General features: G+C 46.8%; 1 protein-coding gene across 1 annotated transcript in view; it reads right to left on the bottom strand.

Moving 5' to 3' along the window:
* ANTXR2 (ANTXR cell adhesion molecule 2) overlaps positions 1 to 26761 on the bottom strand; it is a 177750-nt gene that overhangs the window by 97467 nt on the left and 53522 nt on the right. The window contains exons 8-10 of the mRNA XM_048509653.1: positions 23058 to 23118; positions 20662 to 20757; positions 16507 to 16576 (exon numbers count right to left, since the gene is read on the bottom strand). Coding sequence (XP_048365610.1) covers positions 16507 to 16576; positions 20662 to 20757; positions 23058 to 23118 — 227 coding nt within the window. The remainder of the gene's footprint in view (positions 1 to 16506; positions 16577 to 20661; positions 20758 to 23057; positions 23119 to 26761) is intronic.

Here is a 26761-nt window from a genome sequence, read left to right as displayed (position 1 = left end):
AAGAGGAGGAGGAGGAGAAGAAGAGTTTGTATTTATATCCCCCCTTTCTCTCCTGTAGGAGACTCAAAGGGGCTTACAATCTACTTGCCCTTCCCCCCTCACAACAAACATCCTGTGAGGTGGGTGGGGCTAAGAGAGAGCTCCGAGAAGCTGTGACTAGCCCAAGGTCACCCTGCTGGCGTGTGTGGGAGTGCACAGGCTAATCTGAATTCCCCAGATAAGCCTCCACAGCTCAAGCGGCAGAGCAGGGAATCAAACACGGTTCCTCCAGATTAGAATGCACCTGCTCTTAACCACTATGCCACTGAGAACATTCCTAGAGTGCAACTCAACACTGCAACATCACTTCTGGGAATTCATCAGGAAGTGATATTGTTGTGTTGAGCGACAGCTTCCCTTCCCCGCACCCCCCCCCCGCCCCGTCCTGCCCATTGATCTGGTAGGCAGAAGATGGGAGGTGTCCCTGGGAGTTTGCCAACTGCAAGCGGTCAAATGGCATGCCTAGTTAACGTGGTCACAACTTAACTCAGGTCACTCACATTTGTTCCGAAGGTAAGGGTTGGCTTGACCTGAAGCCTGCAGAAGTTGCTAGCCCATGAAAATATTTGGTAGTCTACCAGCCCCAAAAGACAGGCACATCAGACATTTATGAGAGGAAGTGGGGGGGGGACTCATCCCCCCTCTCCCAGTTTACAAGATTCCTAGCTGATAACCTGATGACAATTCATACTCCCCACAGGTGACTAAGCAATCCTAAGAACACTTTCCTGGGAGTAAGCCCCACTTAGGCCTTTTCCACACATGCAAAATAATACATGTTCAATCCACTTTCACAATTGTTTGCAAGTGGATTTTTCTATTCCACACAGCAAAATCCAGCTGCAAAGTGCATTGAAAGTGGATTGAAAGTGCATCGTTCTGCATGTGCGGAAGGGGCCTTAATACACCTCAGTAGGATTCTCAGTAGATCTGCTCAGGACCATGTTGGAGGTATTTGCAAGCGCAGCACAGTGCCTGGAATGTGTGCCTGGAATCAGCACTGAGAAGGGCCGGAGTTTGGTCGGGAAACTCATACTTTGCATATAGAAACCCCAGATTAACACTCAAGCTAAAAGCAAATCTTTCATAGCAGGCTAGCCAAGAAGAAGCAGAAGAAGCAGAAGCAGCAGAAGCAGCAGCAGCAGCAGCAGCAGCAGCAGCAGCTTGGATTTATATCCCACCTTTCCCTCCTGTAAGGAGACTCAAAAGGGCTTACAATCTACTTGCCTTTCCCCCCTAACAACAAACACCTTGTGAGGTGGGTGGGGCTGAGAGAGCTCTGAGAAGCTGTGACTAGCCCAAGGTCACCCAGCTGGCGTGTGTGGGAGTGCACAGGCTAATCTGAATTCCCCAGAATAAGCCTCCACAGCTCAGGCAGCAGAGCTGGGAATCAAACCCGGTTCCTCCAGATTAGATACACGAGCTCCTAACCTCCTACACCACTGCCTGCCCACTATCATGTTTCTGTGTGAATTGCCTGTGAAAGAATCCAGAGCCTGCCTTGTACCAATTTTCAAGCGGCCTTCTTGCCTTGGCTCCCTTTTTTCAATTAAACCATTTCGGGGACTTCAAACGGGACATTTGTGTTCCATGTTAATTCAGCCTAGCACGATAGCAACTCTCAAAATGGAACAGGGGTGGTAGGAAATGGCAGCTATGCAAACTTAGCTGCAGGTTAACCATGCTTGGGAAGGATGAGTTGTAATAACATACACCCACTATTCACAACATAGCCCCCCCCCCCCTTCCTCCAGCACAACCACCCTTCAGGAACTAAACCCTCTTCTGTCTTTGCAAGTAATTTCAGAAGTCTTACGAGCATGCCGCCTCCTTTGGATCTTCCAGGAGATAAATGAATAAGAGCCTGTTCAAAAGAAGGCAGGCCAATGTTTTTGAAAGTGCGCTCAATTCGACCATATGCCTGCTTAAATCATTTCTATCAAACAAGTTGCAGGGTTCATTCCAGTCCTGTTTTCCTTTCCTTCACAACGCGAACGCTGGTATTTATCCAATTTGTTCCCTCCTCCTTGCCAAATTGCAGGTTTGAGATCTCAACTAGGCGGAAGGACAGCTGCGCTATTGTGGACCGACTCACACAAAAACGGGGGAGGGGAAAAAACGGTTGCAGACACAGCATAGATCACCAGAAGAAGCCAGAGACAGCTGCCTCGGTGGCCATTACGCAGTGGGCACAGAACGAGACAACTCGGAGAGTTTGAAAAGCAACCAATTTTTTTTCCCCCGGCTGTGCCCATTGGGCAGTGCGAATTTAAACCTCATTTTGAGAACCTATTTTTGCAGAAACAAGGAATTAAACTAACTGGCGAGCTACAGTCTCTGTCTTGTACCCTTCTGACCACTCTAACCATCAGGACACATCATCCAAAGCAAACCCCAGATAAATCTATAAAACAGCAGAGATGCTATAAGCATTCTCTTTACCAGACTGAGCTCACAAGGAGACGGGTGCCGTGCTCTCTCTCATTTGCTCACATGGCTGCCGTTAACAAGGGTTTCCCAGCTGTTCCAGGCCGAGTAGCCATACATCAACCAAAGAAACAAGTCTTGACACAAGATGCCAACGCTTTCAAAAGAGGGATGTTACCAACCCCAGCCCAGCCCCTCCAAAGAATGAAACATCTGGGAGGGACTGGTGGAAATGCCCTTTGTTTGGAAGAAGGAATCAATCTCCTCCGGCTAATGGTCACTAAGCTATCTTTCTCCACATGGGTGGCCTGCTCTATATTCCTCCTCCAACTGTCCTGTCATGCCCGAGTCCAGAGTTATTTCAAAGAATGTCGTTTCCCTCTCACGCACACTCCCACCCCGCCTGGACGCAACACAATGGCTGGAACCGCAAAGAGGAGAAACCCGTCGAGCAGGAACGGACTAATGAGTTGGGGCACATGTCCGCAGATAACAGCTCGGAGACTTCTGCAGCTGGCGTGGAGGGCCAGTCCACCAGCACGCTGTTAATTATTTAAAGGAGAGGACAGAGGAAACCATCGGCACATCTGTCACCCACATTCAGGCAGAACTGCCTGTCATTGTGGGACCAGATGTGTTTATTCCGAACGTATACTAACTAGCTTCTTAATGGTCCAGAATCCTTAGCCAAAAGTTAATTAGGCAAACACTGCTCGGCATCCACCATCTCGCACAGCAGCTTCTTTTTCCACCCCTTTTTCGAGGAAGTAGAGGAAACAAAAATCTTTGATCGGATCAGAAGAAAGTTCACGTCGTCCGCGTTGCTTACCACGGGGTGGGGTAGGGAGAGCACGAGAAGAACAAATTGCAGTAAACAATGATGACATCTTCATGGGTGTCTTTTTCTTAAGTGGGGTTGTCAAAAAATGTCACAGCTTTGCTTTTCAGCTCGATTGAACAATTCACTAATGCACATTCCAGTGTGGTGCTGGTATCACCCCCATAGTGATGCCATCACCAACCTAATTTTTGAATGGATTACAAACGCTCACCTATGTGAACTTGACTTCTTTGGTGAACACTTTAGGAGAAGACTGTATATTATGTGAATGGACTTTAGAGATATATATGAATTGGAACTGATTTCTGGAAAATATTGCTTTGAGTTCTTGTGACAAACGATCGGAATGTATAACTTTGTATACTTTTGTTGTTATTTGATTATGTGAACTGATTCAATAAGACATAAGCCAGATCTGCGACGTGGTTTTTGATACTTGTTTATGGAGGTTGCATTTCCCTAGTTTGATTATATCACCCCCATGCAGCCAGTATAGGTAGAACCTACTCAGGAACTAATCATCAGTTTCGCCAGCATGGCCAATTGGCCATGCTGGTAGGGGCTGATGGGAATTGTAGTTCCTGAACATCTGGAGAGCCGCAGGTTCCCTACCCCTGGTGTAAAGTAATGCAAAGACATTTATGCTAGGATAAGCCTTCATGGGTTATAGGCCCCTTTTTCAGATACACAAAGTGGTTTCCTGCATTGATTAGGAATATTTACACATGGCCACAGAAATGGAAACTGCTGGCAACTTTCCATGCCTTTGCCCCATCATCACCGCAAAGGGGGGCTGCAGACAAGAAATCAGAAGGAGAGGCACCTATACAGGGGCTAGAAAGGGTTTTTAAGGGTAAGGAGGTGTCACTGGCAACTAAGATCAAGTTAATTCATGCCATAGTGTTCCTTATTACTGTTGGATTTGACAGCCTTGCATGCAGCAGGCTTGGAATTCTGGGAGAACATTCTAAAAGTGACAGTTGGAGACTGTGGCTCTCTGACTGAGGAAGGTTGTTGTTCAATTTTATGTTAACTAAAGCTACGTAAAAGCCTCTGACTGAAAGCTTAATGCTGAAAACTATGCTCGTTATTGGTAACCAAATTGTAACAAAAAGATGAACTGTAAATGTTTCAACATATAAGTGTTACTTTGTTGATACACATCGTTTTTCTCTCAGTATAAGTAAAGTTCCTTTGTTTATGATTTCTGAGGTAAAAAGGCTGGTCTTTCCCAACATAGGTCGATTCCCCACCCACCATTAGATGTGTGCTCCTCACGGCAAATACCCCGGGGTCCTGCAGCACTCCCCACTACACCAGCAGTGACAACGCAGCGACAACGCAGTCACTCCGATTCTGCCACTCCTCCCACCCCTCAGCGCGCGTCATTTCGGATCCTGGTCGGAAGTACACCTTTTTGAACCACGCGCTGAAAGCGGAGAAGGGGTCCCTTCCACTTTCACTTTTGAAGTGGGGAATCGACCATAATTGTTCTTATTTAAAGTGGCACACAAGCAACATCCTGCTCGTTATTTGGCTCACTGGACGATTTACACAAATATATCTGTTGACCTTCAATTACTATGTACGGATGTGAAAGCTGAACAATTAAGAAAGCTGACAGCAGGAAAGATTTCTTTGAAATATGTCATTGAAAGAGAGTGTTACAGATACCATAGCCAAAAACAAGACAAAAACAAACAAATCAGTGGGTTCTAGGAAGTGGTGGGATCCAAAAATTTTAGTAACAGGTTCCCATGGTGGTGGGATTCAAACTGTGGCGTAGCGCCAATGGGGCTGGGCAGGGCACGATGGGGGCATGGCCGGGCATTCCGGGGGCAGGGCATTCCTGGGCAGGGCTGGGGCAAGGACGCAGCCACTGCCAGTCCTTGGGCGGGAGACAAATGCACGCAGGCTCCCACACACGCCGGTGCACCTCCTGCTAGACTGCTTCAAGTTCTGCGCGCTACTGCTGAGAGGAGGGGCATAACTAAGGCAAAAATCATGTGGCAAAATCACCAATTAGTAAGCCCCTCTCGGCACACACAAATAATTAATAACCTACTCTCGGGAACCTGTGAGAACCTGCTGGATCCCACCTCTGGTTCTAGGCCTGAACTATCCCTAGAAGCTAAATTGACTAAACTAAGGCTGTAGTACTTTGGTCCCATGATGAGAAGACAAGAGTCACTAAAAACACAATAATTCTAGGAAAGGTTGACAACAGAAGGAAAAAACCCAACATGAGATGGATTGTCCCTATAGAGCAGGGGTCTTCAAACTATGGCCCTCCAGATGTTCAGGAACTACAATTCCGATCAGCCCTGCTACTTGGCCATGCTGGCAGAAGCTGATGGGAATTGTAGTTCCTGAACATCTGGAGGGCCATAGTTTGAAGACCTCTGCTATAGAGGAAGCCACGGTCCTTGGTTTGCAAAACCAGAGGAGGTTGTTAATGACAGGACATTTTGGAGGATTCATAGGGTTGCCATGAGTTAGAAGCAACTTGATGGCACACACACATACTTGTGCAAACGAAAACAAGGATAACAGACCTGAAAGGGCTACTTTAGATTTACGGAGGTGATAAGAGAAAGTCAAAAAAGAAGGATGGGGGAAACGGTTAAAAAAAACCCCTGTCGCCCCATTCAAATGACCCCGGGATGCAGTTTTGATGGAACGGTTTCCTCTGACCTCCCGTGAGGACAAACGTCTTCATCTGCAAACCAGTTCTTGTTATTCCTTCTTGCCCAACTTGTGTCTCTGCCGTGTCTGTTTTATGCATCCTGACAACCCACCTCCTGTCCTCCTGCGCTGGATGCTGCCGGAGTGCACTAATAAAAATGTGATTTCAAAATCAGCCTGGAGTAATAAAAGCAAAGCTCTCGCCCGGGTTGCTTCACAGCAGGGACTGGCGGGCCATTTTTGCCCCCATGGAGGCGCAGGATTTAAAAGCAACCTGTCCTAAAGAGCAGAGCAAAGGCAGGCACAAAACCACCCTCGCTAGAAACATTTTGGTGGCAGGCAAAATGCCCAGCCTACCCCCAGTCTTCTATCTTTTAAGTATGCAGTGTGGATGACACCTACTGCCCCCATCCTAGGACTGCCAGCCCAGCATCAACAGAAAAAAATAAAGAAGAAAAATAAGGCCTCATATGCTTATATGGAATTCTTACCACAGAGTTCCTGGGAATTCCTAGAGTTACCCTTTGTCATTTCCTGGTAGCTCCAAGAATCAAGAGAACTCTATGGTAAGAATTTCCTGTAAGTAGACGAGGCCTTGTTTTTATTTTCCAGTGTTGCTTTTGGGGTGCAGGGTCCCCATGTCCTGCCCCCATGGGGGGTTAGCATCCCAGCTCTGTTCTCGATCCACAACGTGGAACTGGCTGATGTATAGCCGGTCAAATAGGGGTGGGCTCAGTGGTGGGATCCAAACATTTTAGTAACAGGTTCCCATGGTGGTGGGATTCAAACTGTGGCGTAGCGCCAATGGGGTGGGTACTGTTTTTGGGTATTTTTAGTGGTTTTCCATTTTTGGCCTGCAGAGGGTGCAGTTTTTAGGCTAGCAGCACCAAAATTTATGGCCAAAGTTATGGACCCTCAAAACTGTAGCCCCCATCTCCTATTAGCTCCCATTGGAAACAATGGGTAATGGGGCACCCCCTTTAGAAGTCCATAACTTTGGACTCCTTGAACCAAACCTCACTAAACTTGGGGGGTAGCATAAGAACAGTCTCCTGATGAAGTGCTGAACTTTTGGTGCTGATATGTCTAAAAATGCACCCCCTGCAGGCACCAATGTCCTGGTGCTAAAAAAAAATTTGGTCGTGGTGGAGTGGCCGCCCATGGGCGGGGGGGCATCCAACTCAGGTTTTGCCCAGGACTACAGTTTGCCTCGTTACGCCCCTGGTGAGACCCCCTGACTGAGCCAGCTACGGGGCCAGGATGTTCTGCTCCTTCCTTTGATTTCCACCTGGCCACAATAATTGCCAGTTTTACAGAGTGCAAGAGACTGAGTCTTGTGAATACAAAATATATTAATAAAAATAAGTTATGTAGGTCGTCAGCCACATTATTTAGGCAAGACACACACGTAAAATGCTGTGCAGACTTACACAGTTAAGTGTTCCCTGCTCTGCCGCTTGAGCTGTGGAGACTTATCAGGTGAACTAGATTAGCTTGTGCACTCCAACACATGCCAGCTGGGTGACCTTGGGCTAGTCACAGGGAGCTCTCTCAGCCCCACCCACCTCACAGGGTGTTTGCTGTGGGGGGGAAGGAGTTTGTAAGCCCCTTACAGGAGAGAAAGGGGGGAATATAAATCCAAACTCTTCTTCTTTTCTTCTTTTATAATTATTTTAAACTTGCAACCAATTCAGAATCCCAAAGGCCCAGTCCTAGGGTAGATGTATCACACCCCATGTATCTAGACTGCCAGAAATATTGCAAGAGACAGTAGTTTGATGTGCCTTTATCATGAATTGGAGCCCTCAACATAACCCCGTAACTGGACTTCGGGTCTGATGGAAGCCAGCATTTTACAAGCCGTGCCAATTGTCCCTTGTCAGCATGTCAGCATTTCCCAGCAGCCTTTTCTCTTTCGCAAGCCTATGAAATTCCTCGCAGCGTTAGAGGCCGTAAAAGCAGCTTGCTGATAAAGACAGCTTCATCTCAGCAACGTTCAAAAATCCCATGGGAGAGGGGAAAGGAACGGGGAGGGAAATGGTTTGCAGAGCGTTGCTGCACTAGCAGCTCAAGCTCATTCCATTTGACGAGAAATTACTGGGAGATCTCCAGCAACAGCTCAAGCCTTGCCAACGGAAAGCCAAAAGTTCAGCTCTGTACATTTGCTTTCTGGGCTGTCAGTCTCCCAATGTGCTGCACGCTGCTTATGTCTAGGCCAAAAACTCTTGTCGTTTTTCAAAGCCTTCAAAGGAAGATTCCTGAAGTCCACCATACATTCCGAGCAAAAAGGCCGCCCGATGACACTGTTATGTCACCGCAAAACACAAATGGCACTACAGATCACTTTTCTACAGACAGCACCCACAGGAACTGCTCAGCAACCGAGTGCTTTGCAGTTTTGGGTGACTCGCCTGCCATGGTGACACCCTGCAGCCTCGGCAGCAGCGTCTCAGCGTGATAAAAATACAGCACATTCTGATCTTTTGCACCGTTTAAACACACAGCGATAAATATTCAGCACGCTGCAAGCGTTTATTTGGCAGGGTGAGCCACAGAGAATAATCTCAGAGTTGAAAAAGAGTAGAAGCCGCACACGAGGCATCTGTTGCATGGCCGAGACGTTTCAGAAGTCTGAATGTTCGTCCCGCGCTCCCTATCTTTCCTTTAAAAAACAACAACACCACAATTATGTTATGGGAAAGGCTGATTTGAATCTAGTTTCAGGCAGGTGTCTCTCCGAGACATCGAAACCTCAAGGGGGCCCTGACAGAAATTAGAAGCTGAACTGCAAGGAAGTTTCACAAGAATTGCGAAAAGGAGTAACACTCTTCCAAACTGTTAGCACCATATTGGTTTGATGCTTAGGATCCAGTTAGCATGAAATACTGAATAAAAACCTAACTGCATATTAGGCTAGATTCAGACAGCTTTTCCTCTCAATCTTGTCCAATCCCTTTCTTATTGCACCCCCCCCCCCCCATCCCATCTGGAGGCTGCATGAAACCCAGTGGTGGGATCCAAAAATTTTAGTAACAGGTTCCCATGGTGGTGGGATTCAAACTGTGGTGTAGTGCCAATGGGGCTGGGCGGGGCATGACGGGGGTATGGCCTGGCATTTCGGGGGGCGGGGCATTCCTGGGCAGGGCTGTGGCAAGGACGCAGCCACTGCCAGTCCTTGGGCGGGAGACGAATGCACGCAGGCGCAGGCTGCCACGCACGCCGGTGCACCTCCTGCTAGACTGCTTCAAGTTCTGCGTGCTACTGCTGAGAGGAGGGGCGCAACTAAGACAAAAATCACGTGGCAAAATCACCAATTAGTAACCCCCTCTCGGCACACACAAATAATTAGTAACCTACTCTCGGGAACCTGTGAGAACCAGCTGGATCCCACCTCTGATGAAGCCCCAACATAGCCTATTTTGGAGGTTAAAGGGGATACTCCTTCCTTTTCCACCAGTGGAAAAGCCAGTTAGGTCCAACTCACAATACATGTATATGAACGCAAACCCCAACAGCTGAGAGAGGTTTAAAAGAAGAGGGAACACTTAACACTTTCCCTACCTTAGAAGTGGAAGAACAACAGTTCATGCAACCTATTCTTTTCTCCTCTCTGCCTGTGCCTACCCCTCGACTGTGTGAAAGGCAGATTATTTTGAAGGGATGTCATGCTGGTGAGGGAGCAAGCTTGTTTCCTGCTGCTCCAGAGACTAGGACCAGGAGTCATGGGTTCAAGGTGAAGGAAAAGAGATTCCACCTACCCTGTTTCCCCGAATATAAGACATCCCCTGAAAATAAGACGTAGTAGAGGTTTTGCTGAAGTGAGAAATATAAGGCATCCCCCAAAAGTAAGACATAGCAAAGTTTTTGTTTGGAAGCATGCCCGACGAACAGAACACAGAAAAATAAGACATCCCCTGAGAATAAGACATAGCACATCTTTGGGAGCAAAAATTAATATAAGACACTGTCTTATTTTCGGGGAAACACGGTAAACATCAGGAAAAAACTTCCTGACAGTAAGTGCTGTTTGATAGTGTAATTCACTGCCTCGGAGTGTGGTGGAGTCTCCTTCTTTGGAGGTTTTTAAACAGAGGCTGGATGGCCATCTGTCATGTGTGTTTTGATTGTGCGTTGCTGAATTGCAGGCAGTTGGACTTGATGGCCCTTGGGTTTTCAACTCTATGATTCTATGTCCTTTTTAGGTGCCTTCTAGCCCTTTCTAGAGAACACAAAACAAACTGCCTGTTCCCTTCAGTCATGTTTGCTGGAGAGACCGAGGGTTTTCTCAACAGGGCAGAAGCCGCTGTGACAGCCTTGGATGTGCCCAAGCATTTCCACCCAACTGCCACTACCATCCTCTGGTGAGCCCCTGCCCTACTAAGGGGAGCGGGTTGCCCCTGCTCACACTCTTCGTCAAGGCAGTTCACCCCATTGTACTGAGATAGTTGGACTTGTCTCGTCGGCCCTCTAACAGACCTCTGTGGACCCCCACCAAGGATCCAAAAAGCCGTCTTTGAGTAATGTAGTTGCCAGTCAACTGCATGACTCAGTTGCATAAATCATATCAAAGGGTACTTTCCAACTAGAACTCCAAGGTGAGTAATTTCCCTCTCTTCTGTCCTTTGGTGGCTCACACCCAGCCCTTCTCTTTACTCCTTCCATACGTCAGTTTAACAAGGGAGTTTCTAAAATTAATTCCAGAACTGGAACATAGGCAGTTTACTGCAGTTTTTAGCTTCTTTTTTTGAAAACAGTTTTTTTGGAAACATTTCTTTTGTGAAACCGTTTCTGCCTGCTGTGTGGATCTCTTTAAAATGTTTCCCACACCACTCGGCAGTCCCCAGACTTCCTCATTGATGCCATTTTCTGATGCTGGCTGTCTCACTCTGTATTTCTGTCAGGTTTTTAATATAATTTTGGGAGTGGATTGTATCTACATAGGTATGTAGACACAATAGAGAATGGTAGCCTGATGCTTTGAAGCTTTATAGCATCAAATCTATGGTGGTCAGGAGACATTTTTGAGGGGGAGTGAGGACAAACGGGGAGTTCTGAAAATGTTTTCAGGGGCTTGTGTGGAAAGGGCTTTTGTCTTATAAAAATGCATTTTTTCCTCTGTCCTTTTGTGTGTACATATTCCCTTATGAACCTACCCAACCACTACAATCAGAGGTGGGATCCAGCAGGTTCTCACAGGTTCCCGAGAGTAGGTTACTAATTATTTGTGTGTGCCGAGAGGGGGTTACTAATGAGTGATTTTGCCATGTGATTTTTGCCCCTCCTCTCAGCAGTAGCGCGCAGAACTTGAAGCAGTCTAGCAGGAGGTGCACCGGCATGCGTGGCAGCCTGCGCCTGCGTGCATTCGTTTCCTGCCCAAGGACTGGCACAGCGGCTGCATCTTTGCCACAGCCCCGCCCAGGAATGCCCCGCCCCGGAATGCCCGGTCACGCCCCCGTCGTACCCCGCCCAGCCCCATTACATGCTATGTTACGCCACTGTTTGAATCCCACCACCATGGGAACTTGTTACTAAAATTTTTGGATCCCACCACTGACTACAATCATCTTCAGACCTCGCTTTGGGTGCTCCTGGGATAAGGCACGTGGCAACCTGTAGAAGGGCCTTCTCAGTCGTCAAACCAAAATTCGGGAACTCTCTCCCTGGAAATATTCCACCAGTCCCTTTTGTTACCATCTTCTGCAAGCGGGTGAAGACTTATTTTGTTTTGTTTGACTTTCCCTCAGAGACCCTCCCGCCCTACCCAATTTTTAATGGTTGTTTTTATGTCTTCCTATATATTTTAGTTCTGTTTTTTAATTGCTTTAATGATGTGTTTTTGACAGGTTTTAATGGTTTCAAAATGCAATTTTGTTAGGAATGTTTAGCTGCCTTGAGAGAGCAGAAAGATGGAATATAAATTCTGTAAAATAGTTTTTAAAAATCAATAACAACCAGCCTGATTAAGCATGCTGGAAAAGTCAAAGAATTGCATGCTTATTTTTGGTCAGTCGCAATTTTTTTTTAAACAAAATTATTGCTACTTGGAAATACAGTCAAATATTACAAGAAAGAAAGAAAAAAACCACGGATAACATAGCAAAAGCTAAAAAAAAACATTATAAACATCATACATAGTAACAATAGTGCTAAAAGAAAAAGAAAAGAAAAAGAAGAAAACTAATTTAAGTGACTTCCAAAGATCTATTTTTATATTTCATTTTACATTTTTTTAAAGTATAAAGTTAATATATTTCATTTTATTTTTCAAAAAAAGTCTAAATAGAAGTTGTGTCTGTACATAATGAAACCATTTCTGCCACTCATGTTGATAATCTTGGTCAGATTTAAAATCTATACCATCAAATATTTTGGCGAATTTAGCCAGTTCTAACACTTTGGCTCATTCCGCACATGCAGAATAATGCACTTTCAAACTGCTTTCAGTGCTCTTTGAAGCTGTGCGGAATAGCAAAATCCACTTGCAAAGAGTTGTGAAAGTGGTTTGAAAACGCATTATTTTGCGTGTGCGGAAGGGACCTTTGATTTGCCATTCCTATTTCGTTGGTGTCCTGTTTGATTTCCAATATTTAGCCCAGTTGCAAGTGCGCGGTAATCGGCCGCTGTGTGACTGGCCCAGGTCCAAGAGAAAAATCCAAGAAAAAAATCATACAAGAGTTTGGGAAGCGTCTGCACCTCTCCTCCGTAAGATCCTGGCATTTTTTTCATGCAGACTTCTAACTTTTTTTTCCAATCGCCACACAAGTTCATTTCTCTGTGCGACTTTAAGGAGGGGAAAACATTTTTCCCAAGAATCTAAGCCTAAACTAAACTGACCCCACAAGCCCAAGGCCTGATTAACAGTGGAAGAAACGATAGGAGGAATTAGCAGCGGATGCCACAGACACGACCTTCGGTCAGGGCCAGTGACACTCAGAATAAGGCTCTGGCAGAGTTTTAGCCACACTGCTATTAGGATTCTGCCTTGGATATGGAATCGGTGCCTTATTTTATTTTATCACTGCACATTAAGCAGTATTATATATCTTGACGCATGATTTTGATAATAGCTTGCAAGTGTCCGTGATAACCTAAGACACTTAGCCACAAGCCCCGAGAAAATCCAAAAAAGAAGCACATGGCCTATTTTTTAATTTTTTTAAAAAAAATAGCTAATTTGAGCAAACTCAAGTGAAGTCAACCCTTTCCAGGGTTAAATGAACTGGCTAAGGATTCATTTTGAAGGCACCGTTCAAATCTCTTCAGTCACACTTGACTATTTAAAGCTCATTTCCGATATGGTGAATTTCCCCGGGAGAAGTAACACAAAGGAAGTGGGCAGGAAGATCGCGGGGTGGGGGTGGGGGGGGCGCAGCTCAACTGCTCCTCTCCAGATCTAAGACCGTCTGACAGACGGATTCTGCAAATTTTGCAATCTAGTTGTGATGCTGCTTATCCTGAGTCTTATAACCGTTTTCTTTGTTGCATTTTTTCTCGTATTGTCTCAGCTTTTGATTCTCAAGACAAACTATAATTGGAGTAGATTCTTTTCCAAGCACTCGAGACCAAAGGCACAATTTTTTGGAATAAAGGCACACTCTTACATGCCAACATGTGTACGTCTAGAGTACAAATCTACCCCACCTTTAATAAATCACTGTTTTATCCAGATATTCTGTTTTCATCTCCTCATAAGAACATAAGAACATAAGAACAAGCCAGCTGGATCAGACCAAAGTCCATCTAGTCCAGCTCTCTGCTGACCTTCTGCAGAAAGGGGCTCCACTCAGGTGCCTTTGGGAGCTCTCACATGTAGGATGTGAACGTGCTAATGGCCTTCTGGAGGCTGTTGTCTTCGCATCACCTGGTTCCTGTTAAGGCATTTTGCAATCTCAGGATCAAAGAGATCACCTCGTGAGATTGAAAGCCATAGCAACCGACTTCTCCTCCATAAATCTGTCCAAGCCCCCCTTTTAAAGCTATCATCCAGGTTAAAGGCCATCACCACCTCCCTGTGGTGCACATATTCCAAAACACCCACCCACACGCTATGGAATAGCGCTTCCTTTATTGAAGTCCCTTAATTCTTCCCCCCCCAGCATTTCTCAATGAATGCCCCTGGTTCTAGTAAGGTATTGTGAGAAAGAGAGAAAATGCCTCTCTCTGTCAACATTTTCACTCCCATGCATAATTTTTTGTAGACTTCAATCATATCCCCCCCTCAGCCTCCTCCTCTCCAAACTAAAGAGTCCCAAACGTCAGCGTAGCTCCCTGTTAGGTACAGGTGCTCCAGTCCCTCAATCATCCTTGTTGCCCTTCTGCACTTTTTTCTATCTCCTCAATATCCTTTTTGAGATGCGCGCACTCAGAACTGGACACAGTACTCCGGGCGCGGTTTCCATCTACCGCTTTAGAGTATAAGGGCATGACAATCTTTGGTAGAAGTTTTATTATTATCAATTCCTTTCTAATGATCCCCAGCATAGAGCGCTCTTTTGCCTTTTTTCACAGTTGCCATGCATTGAGTTGGATATTCTGTGGAACTATCAACTAAGACGCTTAAATCCCTTTCCTGGTCTCAGTGACTGACAGCACGCTGACCCTCTTGTAGCGCAGTATGTGAAGTTTGGATTTTTCGCCCCTATGTGCATCATCACTTTACATATTTTGCTACATTGAGACTGCATTTGCCATTTCTTGAGCTCCACTCACACCTAACTTATCAAGGTCCGCTTGGAGCTCAAGAATCCTTTGTGGTTCCCTACCCACCTCTACATACCTCCCAGAATCATCTGCAAACTTGTGATCCTACACCACGCCACCTACACCCCTACTTCCAGGTCACTACGGTTTATGAATAGGTTAAAGAGCACTGGTCCCAAAACGGATCCTTGGGGGACACCACTCCCGACATCTCTCCATTGTGAGAACTTCCCATTTACACCCACTCTTTGTTTCCTGTTTCTCAACCAGTTTTTAATCCATAGGAGGACTTCCTCTTATCTCTTTCCTTCTTCATTGCTGAGGTTTTCAACAAAGGCTCCTGATCTCCTCCCATCTCCTGGGAGCCTCCAGGCTAGCAGATTACAGTCTTCCCATGGTAATTGGCGTTTTCAAGGGCTTTCATAGGGCCAAAAATCACTAGGGTGTTGTGGGTTTTCTGGGTTGTATGGCTGTGCTCCAGTAGCATTTTCTCCTGACCTTTCGCCTACATCTGTGGCTAGCCTCTTCAGAGGATCCTCTGGAGATGCCAGCCACAGATGCAGGCAAAACATCAGGATAAAATGCTACTGGAGCATGGCCATACAACCCAGAAAACCCACTGGAACATGGCCATACAAACCAGAAAATGCACAACACCCTAAATACAGTTAAGAACATAAGAGCCTGCTGGATCAGACCAGAGTCCATCTAGTCCAGCTCTCTGCTACTCGCAGTGGCCCACCAGGTGTCTTCGGGAGCTCACATGCAGGATGTGAAAGCAAGGGCCTTCTGCTGCTGCTGTTCCCAAGCACCTGGTCTGCTAAGGCATTTGCAACCTCAGATCAAGAAGGATCAAGATTGGTAGACAGAGATCGACTTCCATAAATCTGTCCAAACCCTTTTTAAAGCTATCCAGGTTACTGGCCATGACCACTTCCTGTGTGCAGGTAAGGAGTTATCTAAACACCAATCACACACTGCTATGGAAGAAGTGTTTTATGATAGTTCCTGGAATTTTTCCCCAGCATTTTCACCAATGAATTTCTGGTTCTAGTATTGTGAGAAAGAGAGAAAAATTTCTCTCTGTCAACATTTTCTACCCCATGCATAATTTTATAGACTTCAATCATATCCCCCCTCAGACGTCTCCTCTCCAAACTAAAGAGTCCCAAACTCTGCAGCTTCTCCTCATAAGGAAGGTGCTCCAATCCTTCAATCATCCTCATTGCCCTTCTCTGCACTTTTTCTATCTCTTCGATATCCTTTTTGAGATGTGGCGACCAGAACTTAACACAGTACTCCAAGTGCGGTCGCACCACGGTTTTATATAAGGGCATGTTCTTTTCCCCTCCATTTTATCTTCACAACAGTCCTTGAAATTAGCTCATGCTAAGAGCGCATGTGTAGCCTAAGACGCCACCGCCAACTTCATGGTCAAGTAAAGATTTGTACATTTACAATCTAACACATTAACCCCTGGCCCAGTTGGGCATTCTACAATGATGTCCCACGCACTCTTCTGCGCATGTCTTCTAACTGCAGAAGGAGAGACTCAGGCAAAGTGACTCCGTAACATACGAAGCTGAGACACAGAAAAAAATACACACACATATACCTCAGTGGGGATGGGCAGGAAAAGGGAATGGCCTGACCAGTGACTCATACAGGCACACACCAGGCACCCTCCTCTGGAAACTGATAGTTCAGGCCTATGGGAGCTGTTATTTGTTTACGTAACTGCTCATAGCCCTGCTTAAGAGGTCTCTAATCACACACTAATGTGGCCCGGCTCAGTCGCTGGGTTAAATACTTACTCGCCAACTTCATTTAGAACAGGTGCTGGACAGAGCATATAATTAGATTCCACCTTTATGGGCTTTTCATCTGAAAAACAAAGCATCACAATCTTAATGCACTGCATTATTTTAACCAGATGAGAAGCTGAGCTTGGAAGAGGACGGGGCTAAGATCAGGGATAATCCTCGCTTGCGGTACCATTTTGGGGGGCTGTTCTGTACACTGCAGGGACAGGGATGGGGTACGGCATTCAGCAGTTTTCAACGTCGTTTAAATGTATTTTTAAGCCTGTTGGAATGCAATAATAGAGCGGAAAGAGGGTGGGTACTCCCTGTTCAAAAAGTCTCTGCAGCCCGGGGGAGGTCCTTGTCATTCAGTAATTCAGCGCCCAAAAGCGGTGCCTCGATTCTCTGATTCCCTCCATGACCCTTCCAGAGCCCAGCAGAAGCTGAACAAATCATGCAAATTAAGCCAACATATGCCGGTTTAATCCCGACACCGTAGCAAGTCCATTGTTTCTTGGGAAAGCATTTAGGGATATATATATATTTTAGAGCAGAGTTTTTGGGGTCATAACTATTTGAATCCAAGCCTTACTTTTCCTTCTCAAAGTCAAGCTTGTATCCGCTCATCTGTATGTGATGGTAGTCACGGGGGCTAACCTGGAATCTTCCAGCCATTTGTTCAAATATTCAGGATGCTCCTTCCGCACATGCAGAATAATGCATTTTCAATCCACTTTCACAATTGTTTGCAAGTAGATTTTGCTATTCTGCACAGTTAAGTCCAGCTGCAAAGTGCATTGAAAGTGGATTGAAAGTGCATTATTCTGCATGTGCAGAAGGGGTCTTATAGACTTCTCCACCAATGGCTCAGTATGAAGTAAACTTTCCAGCCCATGAGAAGGGGCATTACATTTCTCTCTTGGGCACCCAGAGATACTGTCCCTCTCATTCCCAAGACACAGCTCCAGTCCCCAAAACATGCAGTATATTAAAGTATTATACATGACATTTAGTTATTCAGATAGTAAACAGGAGTGCAGTTGGAACACTGCTGTAAACCACTCTGAGTTCAAGGTATAAAGCAGGATATACATTTAATAAAGAATAAGCTTGGGATTGTGGGGCAATTGATAAATCCTTGCTATATGGTTAACAGAAGCATAATATTTAATATTAAATGAATTGGTTTAGGTGTCCTGTACTTAAATCCTTCACTGGTGCCCCCACCCCCCACAGGAGCCTGAGCACATTTTAGGTTACCAGTCTATAGGGCCTCTGAGCATATTTTGTTCTACCAGCTGAATAAAAATTTGCACATTCTGTTCCTGCTGTTAGTGTGAGACCTTGTGCTATACAGACAACCAAATAAGGGATCTTCCCATAGACAGAGTTCCAGAGCTTTGGTGCCATGATCAAGAAGACCCTTTCCCAAATTGCACTCTGCCTGTTCACAGAAGCTGGGGACAATCAAAGCAGACCCTCCAAAGAAGACCGCAGTGGGTTCCTAAGGGTTGAGGAGGCCCTTCAGGTATGTTGGTCCCAAGGTAGAAGGTAGAAGAAAAGGTAGAAGAAAAGGTAGAAGGTAGAAGAAAAGTTTGAATTTATAGCCCTCTTTCTCTCCTGTAAGGAGACTCAAAGGGGCTTACAAACTCCTTTCCCTTTCTCCTCCCACAACAGACACCTTGTGAGGTGGGGGGGGGGGCTGAGAGAGTTCCGAGAGAACTGTGACTAGCCCAAGGTCACCCAGCAGTCTTCATGTGGAGGAACGGGGAAACAAATCTAGCTTTGTCTGGTAAAGACTACCACCTTGAATTGTGCCTAGAAACAAATTGTCAGTGTAGATAAACCAAAACTGGAGTGATATTGTCCTATGGCCCTTTAGTCACCATCGCACTAACCCTGATAGACCTCTCCACCACGAACCCGTCTATCTCCTTTTAAAGGTATCTTCCCTCCCAGTAGCCCTTGGCCATTTGGCATAGGTAAGAGGCTACAGCATCCTTCTGCCCACGATACAAAACATTCCCAGCTCTACCTCCACTGGGCCACCATATATTTCAAGTGGCTCTGTCAAGATTTCTGGCTGCCTCCCTCTTTTAATAAAGACAACTAGCTCTCCTCCACTAACGGCTAAAAGATGGAAATCAACAGGCCCACGAGGTGCGAATGTTTCCTTTTGTGAGTAAGTACATTTTGCACCAACTGCTAGTTCCAGATCTGCTGCTAGCAATAACAGAGTGGGTTAGCGTACGTCCATATGCTTTTGTCTTAAACACTCTCATTTTTAGAGAGGGGTGAGGGAGAGGAGGTTGGTCTTCTGCTGTCGTCTTTGGCAGGTTTCCGTGCCACCATTTGGCAATTGGGCTCCCCCCGCCCCGTTCAAAATGTTAACGGGGGAGGAATAACCCAGCCACATGCAATACCCACACGGACAAAATCTGCACCCTGCAGAAGAATACACAGGCCGTAAATCGTCAGAGCAATGGGTCACAGAGTCTTCAACCTGCAATAATTTTGTGCACAGTATCCAAAGTGGCGTGGGGGATTCAAACCCTTTTGGGCACCGTAAGGGGCAGGGTTGTTCGAAGTTGCAAGGACAGGTAAAGTCTCTCTATCCCAGACCTTGCAACACCTTGGCCACACTTGTTGTTGTTTTGTTTTCTGAAATCACAATTGCCAGATCTTCAGCTGGTGAGGATACTCATCCGTATCGGGTTCTTCCCAAGAACCTATGTCATAATGTATTGGCGTAGTATACATGTGGATTCAAGCAATGTGGCCTTGTATAACTGATAGCTGGAGATTTAATCAATACGCAGGTGGTTCAAGTGTCACCCAAGATTTTTTGGTTGGGCACCCAGGGTGCCGATAATCACCAGAACCACAACTGCGGGTCTGTGCCATAATTTCTCAGCTTCCATTCTCAGATCTTGGAATTTTGACATCTTTTCCAGTTCTTTTTCTGCAACCCTGCTGTCAGCAGGTGTTGCTACATCAATTACTCACACTTTATTCTTTTCCACCACTGTCATTACTGTATTACATGCTGTATTGCTGTATTACATTATATTACATGCCAATTCCTTATCAATTGGAATCGGAATACCCACAATATTTTGACATTCTCATTTTCAACTACTACTACTTGTTACTACTACTATGTGTTACCACTACTATGTGTTACTACTACTACTACTACTACTACTACTACTACTACTACTACTACTACTACGCAACACAAATGAAATTGCCTTGCACTGATTCAGACCTGGTCTATCAAAGTCAATGCTATCCACTCAGACTGGCAGTAACTTTCCAGGATCTCAGGCAAATCTTTCCCATCACAGACTCTCTGACCCTTTTACTCCGATATGCCGGGGACTGAAACATCCGCAGGCAAAGCAGATCCTCTGCCACTGATCCACAGCCCCTCCCCAGCATTATGAAATCTACATTCATAGCATTTTACAGAGCAATAAAAGTGAGGTCTTGCATCCCAAGAGCTACAAATCTCTTGTATTTTGACAGCAGAGGAAACAATCCAATGGGACGGGTGCAGAATGCCCAGGCTTCAACTTCGATGAAAGGAAGAAAGGAAAGAGACTACCATAACCGGTCTTTCTGAAAGGGTAGGGGAAACTCCTCTGTACTCTCCTAAGTCTAGAGGAGGGTCTTTACCTTCCTGTTGTCATTGGTATCTTATTTGCAACGGAAATCCCCCCCACCTCAGTTAGTGACGAGAAAAGCCAATTCAATCAACCATTCCTTGGTTTAACATATCAAATGCTAAATCTCTAAATACAGACTGAGCCCAGGGTTTAGGGCCTAAGTATACAGTACAGGTGCAAATGAATATATAATTCACACCTGCTCTAAATTTTCTATTTGGGGAGATGGGAATTTAGTGCAGAAAAACAAGGAAGGGCGGGGAAGGGCTATCCTTCTGCTCTGAATCCCACCCTTTAATTTAATTATTCAACTTGTATGCTGCCCTTCCCCTTAAGGGCTTAGGATGGCTTTCCCCACAACATTTTGCAAAAGCCTCTCTGCTTTGGGCATCAGATGTGCGGGAAAGACAACGGGGCCAGGCGAAAGACGGGAAGACGTGAATGCGCCCACTTCACCACAGCACTACATAACAGCTCGCTGGATTTATCACATACTTACTTCGTATGGTTTCATTCACAAAGTAAGTGCAGATGACACTGTCTTGCGCTCGGCCCAGGGTGAAGCCATTTCCTCTAAGAACAACTTGGAACTCCTCTGGAAAGCACAAAGACAGAGATCAGTTTGCATTCTTTCAAACCAAATAGGATATCAGTGGGATTTGCCTGCCTCATTACTCCTGGGAAAAAATTTCCTGCATTGCAGGGGGTTGGACTTGATGGCCCTTGGGGTATCTTCCAACTCTATGGCCGTTTCCGCGTGGCCACACTGGGGGTTGCGTTGGCGTACATGACGCCGACCCAACCCCCCCGGGACCGTTCGCACGAATGGTCCCGGTAACGAACGGGAAGACGGCGCCATGGAGCGCCATCGCCCGATCGACGTATCTTCCCTGCGACCGTCCGGCACGTCACTGAGGCCAGGGGACACACACACCCCTGCCCTGCGCGACCACTACGGAGTTGCAGGGCAGGGGGGGCGTGTCCCCAGGCCTTGGCGACGCGCCGGACGGTCGCAGGGAAGGTAGGTCGATCGGGCAAAGGGGGGAGGGATGGCGCCTTCCAGCCGCTGCCATTCGCACGGCAGCAGCTGAAAGCCGCTGTTTTCCAACAACCTAGCTCGGGAAGCGAGGTGGGAAAATGGCAGCCGCGCCACTGGGGAGGCGCGAGGGCGGCGTGGCTGCGATGCAGCTGCGCCCCCCATGCGAACAGCTCCCTGGGGACAGCGTTTTTGCCGTCCCCAGGGTGCTGTATTTGGCCCGTGCGGAAAGGGCCTATGATTCTATGTTTCTAGGAGGCCACAACTTGCAAAATGTCCATACTGTTAAAGAAGTGAACTGCGTACTAGGATTTCTCTCAATCTACTGCTGCAATATTAAAAATCATGCATTCCAGGAAATCAATGCTAAATCTCAGATCAGTCGGGAAACTCAAAAGTTGTCCTTAGAAAAGTTACCAGTAACCAGCCTGTCACAAGAACTGATGTGAGGATAAAATGTGGTACTGCCAGGGACTCCTCCACATGAGTGGAGGACTCTGAACTGGGGAACTGAAATATTAAAATAGTGAAAGTGAGTGAGGGGAACAGGGCAAGAGGAAATGGAGGCTGCCCGCGCATGCACGAAAGAGACTACGGAAGAGCTCATGGTGCTTAAGTGGTGCTTATGAGAAAGCCCCATGCTTGTGGGGAACCATTCGGGTCTTTCCTCACCAGCCCTGACTCAAGCGAAGGAAAGAGTGGGGAACTATAAGCAGGGTGAGAAGCCCTGCAGCAGGTACGCTCCCCGGATAAGCCATGGAGCAATTTTGGCGTGCAAAATCGGCCTGAATTTGATTCCCTGAAGCCTGCTGGGTGACCTTGGGCTAATCACAGTTCTCTCAGAACTCTCTCAGCCCCACCTACCTAATCAGGAGCCTGTTGTGGGGAGGGGAAAAAAAGAAGTTTGTAGGCTGCTTTCAGGCTCCTTGTGGTTGAGAAACGTGGAGTATACATCCAAACTTTTCTTGTACTTTCAGAAATGATTTTAAGTTAAGGTGACCAGATGGTCACCTTTGTGATCCGGGACAGTGAGGGGAGGCGGTCAAGATAAGGCGCTGCGAGCAGTCGCGCTGGGCCAAGATTTCTGGGGCTCGCCGCTTCCTGCCCTGTCACCGGGCGGCAAACAGCAAGCTCCCAGTAAAGGCCACATGTTCCTGCGTGCCGCGATAGCGCTGAGAGGCTGCCGCACTGCCTTGCGCCCCAGAAGGCAGTGCGGCAGCCTCCCAAAAATCGGGACAATTTGAAGAACCCGCGGGACGCGGGACAAATTGTTTAAAGGCGGGACTGTCCTGCCAAAAGCGGGACGTCTGGTCAGCCTATTTTAAGTGTATTGTCTCTCAGATTTTAAACGTATTGTCTCTCAGTGCATTTGCCTACTGGTGATAAGGGGAGTCCTCCTTTGAACATTAAAAAGGCTGTTTGGGATCATAAAGACCTGCATGGATAAAAGCCATTTGGAACAGAAACTGCAATAAGGAACGGAACTGGCCAAGAACTAAAAAACTGGCTGGAACTAACTCAAACCTATTCATAATTCCAAATCAGAATGCTATCTTGCGCAATGTAAAAAAATAAGTGTGTATAAAGGTCTTCTCATTGCTTGATCTTATGTAAATTTAACTTCAGTTCAGTATGGACAGATGAATTCATTTCATAACCAGTTGCTTCTGAATTTTTGGGCTGTCTCCTAGAGCCAAAAAAAATTTGTCAAGGCCTAGCAAAAAGGAAGAGGAAGGGAAGCACGTCGGATTCACATCTTCCTACACAGCACATGGAATTCTGAATTACACATTTGACCCAAGAAAGAAAGAGTGTTTTCATTAATATCTGCACATTGTTTTCCAATCCTAGTAACTCACCTCCTACACAAACACTTGAGGGCTCCAGATTTAAAATCTCTGTGCACGACTGCTTCAATATCTGTGTGGGAGGAAATGGGCAGAAATTCGTAAAAACATTACAAGATTGATCAAGACAGACGTACATGCTGTTGATGGTCACCAGGCTAGCGAGTCTCCGTAAACAACAGTCCTGGGTAGAGTTTTCTAGAAGAGCCAGTGTGCTGTAATGATTAAGAGCAGGTAGATTCTAATCTGGAGAACTGGGTTTGATTCCCCACTCCTCCACCTGAGTGGCAGAGGCTTACCTGGTGAACCAGGTGTGTTTCTGCACTCCTACAATCCTGCTGGGTGACCTTGGGCTAGTCACAGTTCTCCCAGAACTCTCTCAGCCCCACCTACCTCACAAAGTGTCTGTTGTGGGGAGAGGAAGGGAAAGGAGCTTGTCAGCCACCTTGAGTCTCCTTACAGGAGAGAAAGGTGGGGTATAAATCCAAACTCTTCTTCTTCTCTAGAAAGGACCCACTATTCTACAGTGATGCGTAAGTGCTTAAGCCTCACAGATAAAATAGTTCAACAAAGAAATGAAATGAGCCAGAATCAGAGACGCGGGTTCCCACGGGGAAAGTTTTAGCGGGTATAAGCACGGTCATTGTTGCTTCACTCCGCTTCCTGGTAACGCCTATTGCAACAACAGGAAGGGCAGAAGAAATCAGAGTGGCAACACCTCTGTGTACTTCAGCTTTTGCTGTAAACACGCACAAACGCACAAGATGCAAGAGGGAGACGGCTTTCTGGGGGGTTGCACAATAATCAGAGAGGTTAGCACGTCCTGCCTCCTCACACAGCAAATCTGAATTTCTTGTTACACCCAACCCACTAAATATGGTTTGCTCTCTTCTCTCCAAACCACGGTCCTACTTGGAAAGGAAGAAAACAATCTGGTTGTTGTGGGGTTTCTGGGCTGTATGGCTGTAGTTTGGTAGTTTTAGCTCCACATCAGTGTTTCCCAACCTTTTTAAGGTCAGGGTACCCTTGACCTCACTCTTCATATCTCACGGTACCCCTGCCGCCACCCTCCACCTTCCCCTCCCATTGCCCCTGCTTGCCACACCCCCCACCTTCCCCTCCCAGGGTGAAGGGTAGCACTGGGGGTGGTGGTGGCTGCTGACCTTGTGGCAGGCCCTGCCCCCATGGGCCAGCTCCATGTCCTTGCTGGCGCCGGTGGGAGACACCACAAAAATGGGGGGTAGTGTTGCCGCGGTACCTCTGGGACATGCTCATGGCACCCCAGGGTACCAGGGAACCCTGGTTGAGAATGGCTGCTCCACACTGTGCCATGGAAGGAAATGCTTCTTACCATGACATGCCTCTGAAGACGTGAGCCATAGATGCAGGTGAAACGCTAGGAGCTAAAACTACCAGGCCACGGCCGCACAGCCTGGAAAACCCACAACAGCCAGTTGATTCCGGCTGTGACAATACAACAGTACAATCCATCCATTGTGGTTAAGATGCAGTGAGAAAATTAAGGCCTACCATGGAAGAGGAAGCTTTTGTTTTATTTCTTTACAAATGTATCTCATACATTTCTGTTCCGTGTTTACACCTAGGAGTTCAGGGCTGCATACATTGAAAGTTCTCCTTTCCAAGTTTTATCCTCACAACAACCCTTTGAAGGTCTGGAATCCATGCCCTACGAGGAGAGACTTAGGGAGCTGGGGATGTTTAGTTTGGAGAAGAGAAGATTCAGGGGTGACATGATAGCCGTGTTTAGATATTTGAAGGGATGTCATGTCGAAGAGGGAGCAAGCTTGTTTTCTGCTGCTCCAGAGACCAGGACCAGGAGTCATGGGTTCAAGGTGAAGGAAAAGAGATTCCACCTCAACATCTGGAAAAACTTCCTGACACTCAGGGCTGTTGGACAGTGGAATTCACTGCCTGGGAGTGTGGTGGAGTCTCCCTCTTTGGCGGTTTGGCCATCTGTGAGGAGTGCTTTGATTGTGTGTTCCTGCATTGCAGGGGGTTGGACTTGATGGCCCTTAAGGTCTTTTCCAACTCTATGATTCTATGATTCTAAGAAGCCTCGGCTGAGAGGGACTGACTGATCCTCTGCTTTTCAGGGGAAACTGAAACTGAGCCTCCCCAGACCCTAGTTGAACATTCTAATTGCTACACCACACTAGTTCTTAGGGCAGCTCGCAAGATGCTCTAAAATGCACAAACAACAATAAAACCAACGCAAGTCAGCAGTATAAAAACAATGCAGCCACCAACCTGCAGGCTTAGGGAGGAGGGTAAAGAGACTGCGGAAAACAAAGAGCGTTTCCCCACTTACTCATAGCCCCCTATGCCGCGCGCAACTCTCAGCATGCGTCATTTCTGGCGCGCGCCAGGCTTCAGCGCAGGGTCATCAAAAGGCGCCATTTGGAAGAGCGCCAGGAATGATGCGCGCTGAGGGGGCGCGACAGTGGCAGCGTCGGGGCGGCTGCATTGTCGCCGCCCCTGTAGTGGGGAGTGCCAGGGGACCCCGCACTACTTGGCTACAGTAGCGTGGGGCAGAAGGTAAGTGGGAAAACGTCCAAAGAATCCTCCAGACTCATGTCCTTATATCAACATGCATGAAACTGGCGTTATACTGAATCAGCCCACTGGCCCATCCAAACCCATGTCATCTACTCAGAATGTATCCAAAGCCTGCCATTCTTTCCCCATCTTAGTTGCCCAACCATAGAAAAAAGATGTACAGAGACAAGAGGCATGGTAAGCATGCACACAAGTAAGGTCTCCTCCGCACATGCAGAATGATGCACTTTCGATCCACTTTCAATGCATTTTGCAGCTGGATTTTACTGTGCGAAACAGCAAAATCTACTTGCAAACAATTGTAAAAGTGGTGTGAAAGTGCACTGTCCTGCATGTGCAGAAGGGGCCACAGACTATAAATAATATGCAACTTTTTCACCAGTATCACTGACTTCTGGTTTGGTTCTAAATTAAGGTGACCAGATGGTCACCTTGTAAGTCTTCAGGAAGATCAGGGTATGGCGGCTGTCGCGGCGGCGCACCAAGACGCTTGGTGCGCGAAGAGCGCATGGCTTCTGCGATAGCGCTGCACATTTCCCGCCCTGTGATAGGGCGGGAAACGGCAGCACCCCAGAAGCTGGCACGCCAAAGACGCGAGGCCCAGAAGGCCGTGCGGCTCCTGGCGTTAATGCCACGCTGCCATCGGGGAGGCTGCCGCACTGCCTTGCACCCCAGAAGGGAGTGCGGCAGCCTCCCAAAAATCGGGACAATAGAAGGAACCCGCGGGACGCGGGACAAATTGTGCGAAGGCGGGACTGTCCCGCCAAAAGCGGGACGGCTGGTCAGCCTATTCTAAATGGAGTCTGGGCCTCCGGAATAAGAGATTTGCAATGATCGGATGAAAAGACAGGCTGTTGTCTAAAACCACATCCCATTCGTCAGGTAGCAAAAAAATAAGCAAATAACCACTCAGCAAGCTTTTTAAAAAATCTCACAGAAGTAATGTTAAAACAATTGCTATATAAGGAGACCCAAGGACAGCAAAGCAGAGCTCATAAGACAGACCATAAATCTAAGCCTGATTGTAAACTTCCTTGGCAAAACAGACCCCAAGGACCAAAGAGATGATGTAACTTCTTTCCTTTCCGGCGCCTTCTTTGCCTCTGCACACACAAGCATTGCTTCCTAAAAAAATTTTG

The sequence above is a fragment of the Sphaerodactylus townsendi genome, linkage group LG10, assembly GCF_021028975.2.
Source record: "Sphaerodactylus townsendi isolate TG3544 linkage group LG10, MPM_Stown_v2.3, whole genome shotgun sequence".
NCBI classification, from domain to species: Eukaryota; Metazoa; Chordata; class Lepidosauria; order Squamata; family Sphaerodactylidae; genus Sphaerodactylus; species Sphaerodactylus townsendi.
Note: the sequence above shows the minus strand (reverse complement) of the source record. Positions and strands in the feature narration are given on the sequence as shown.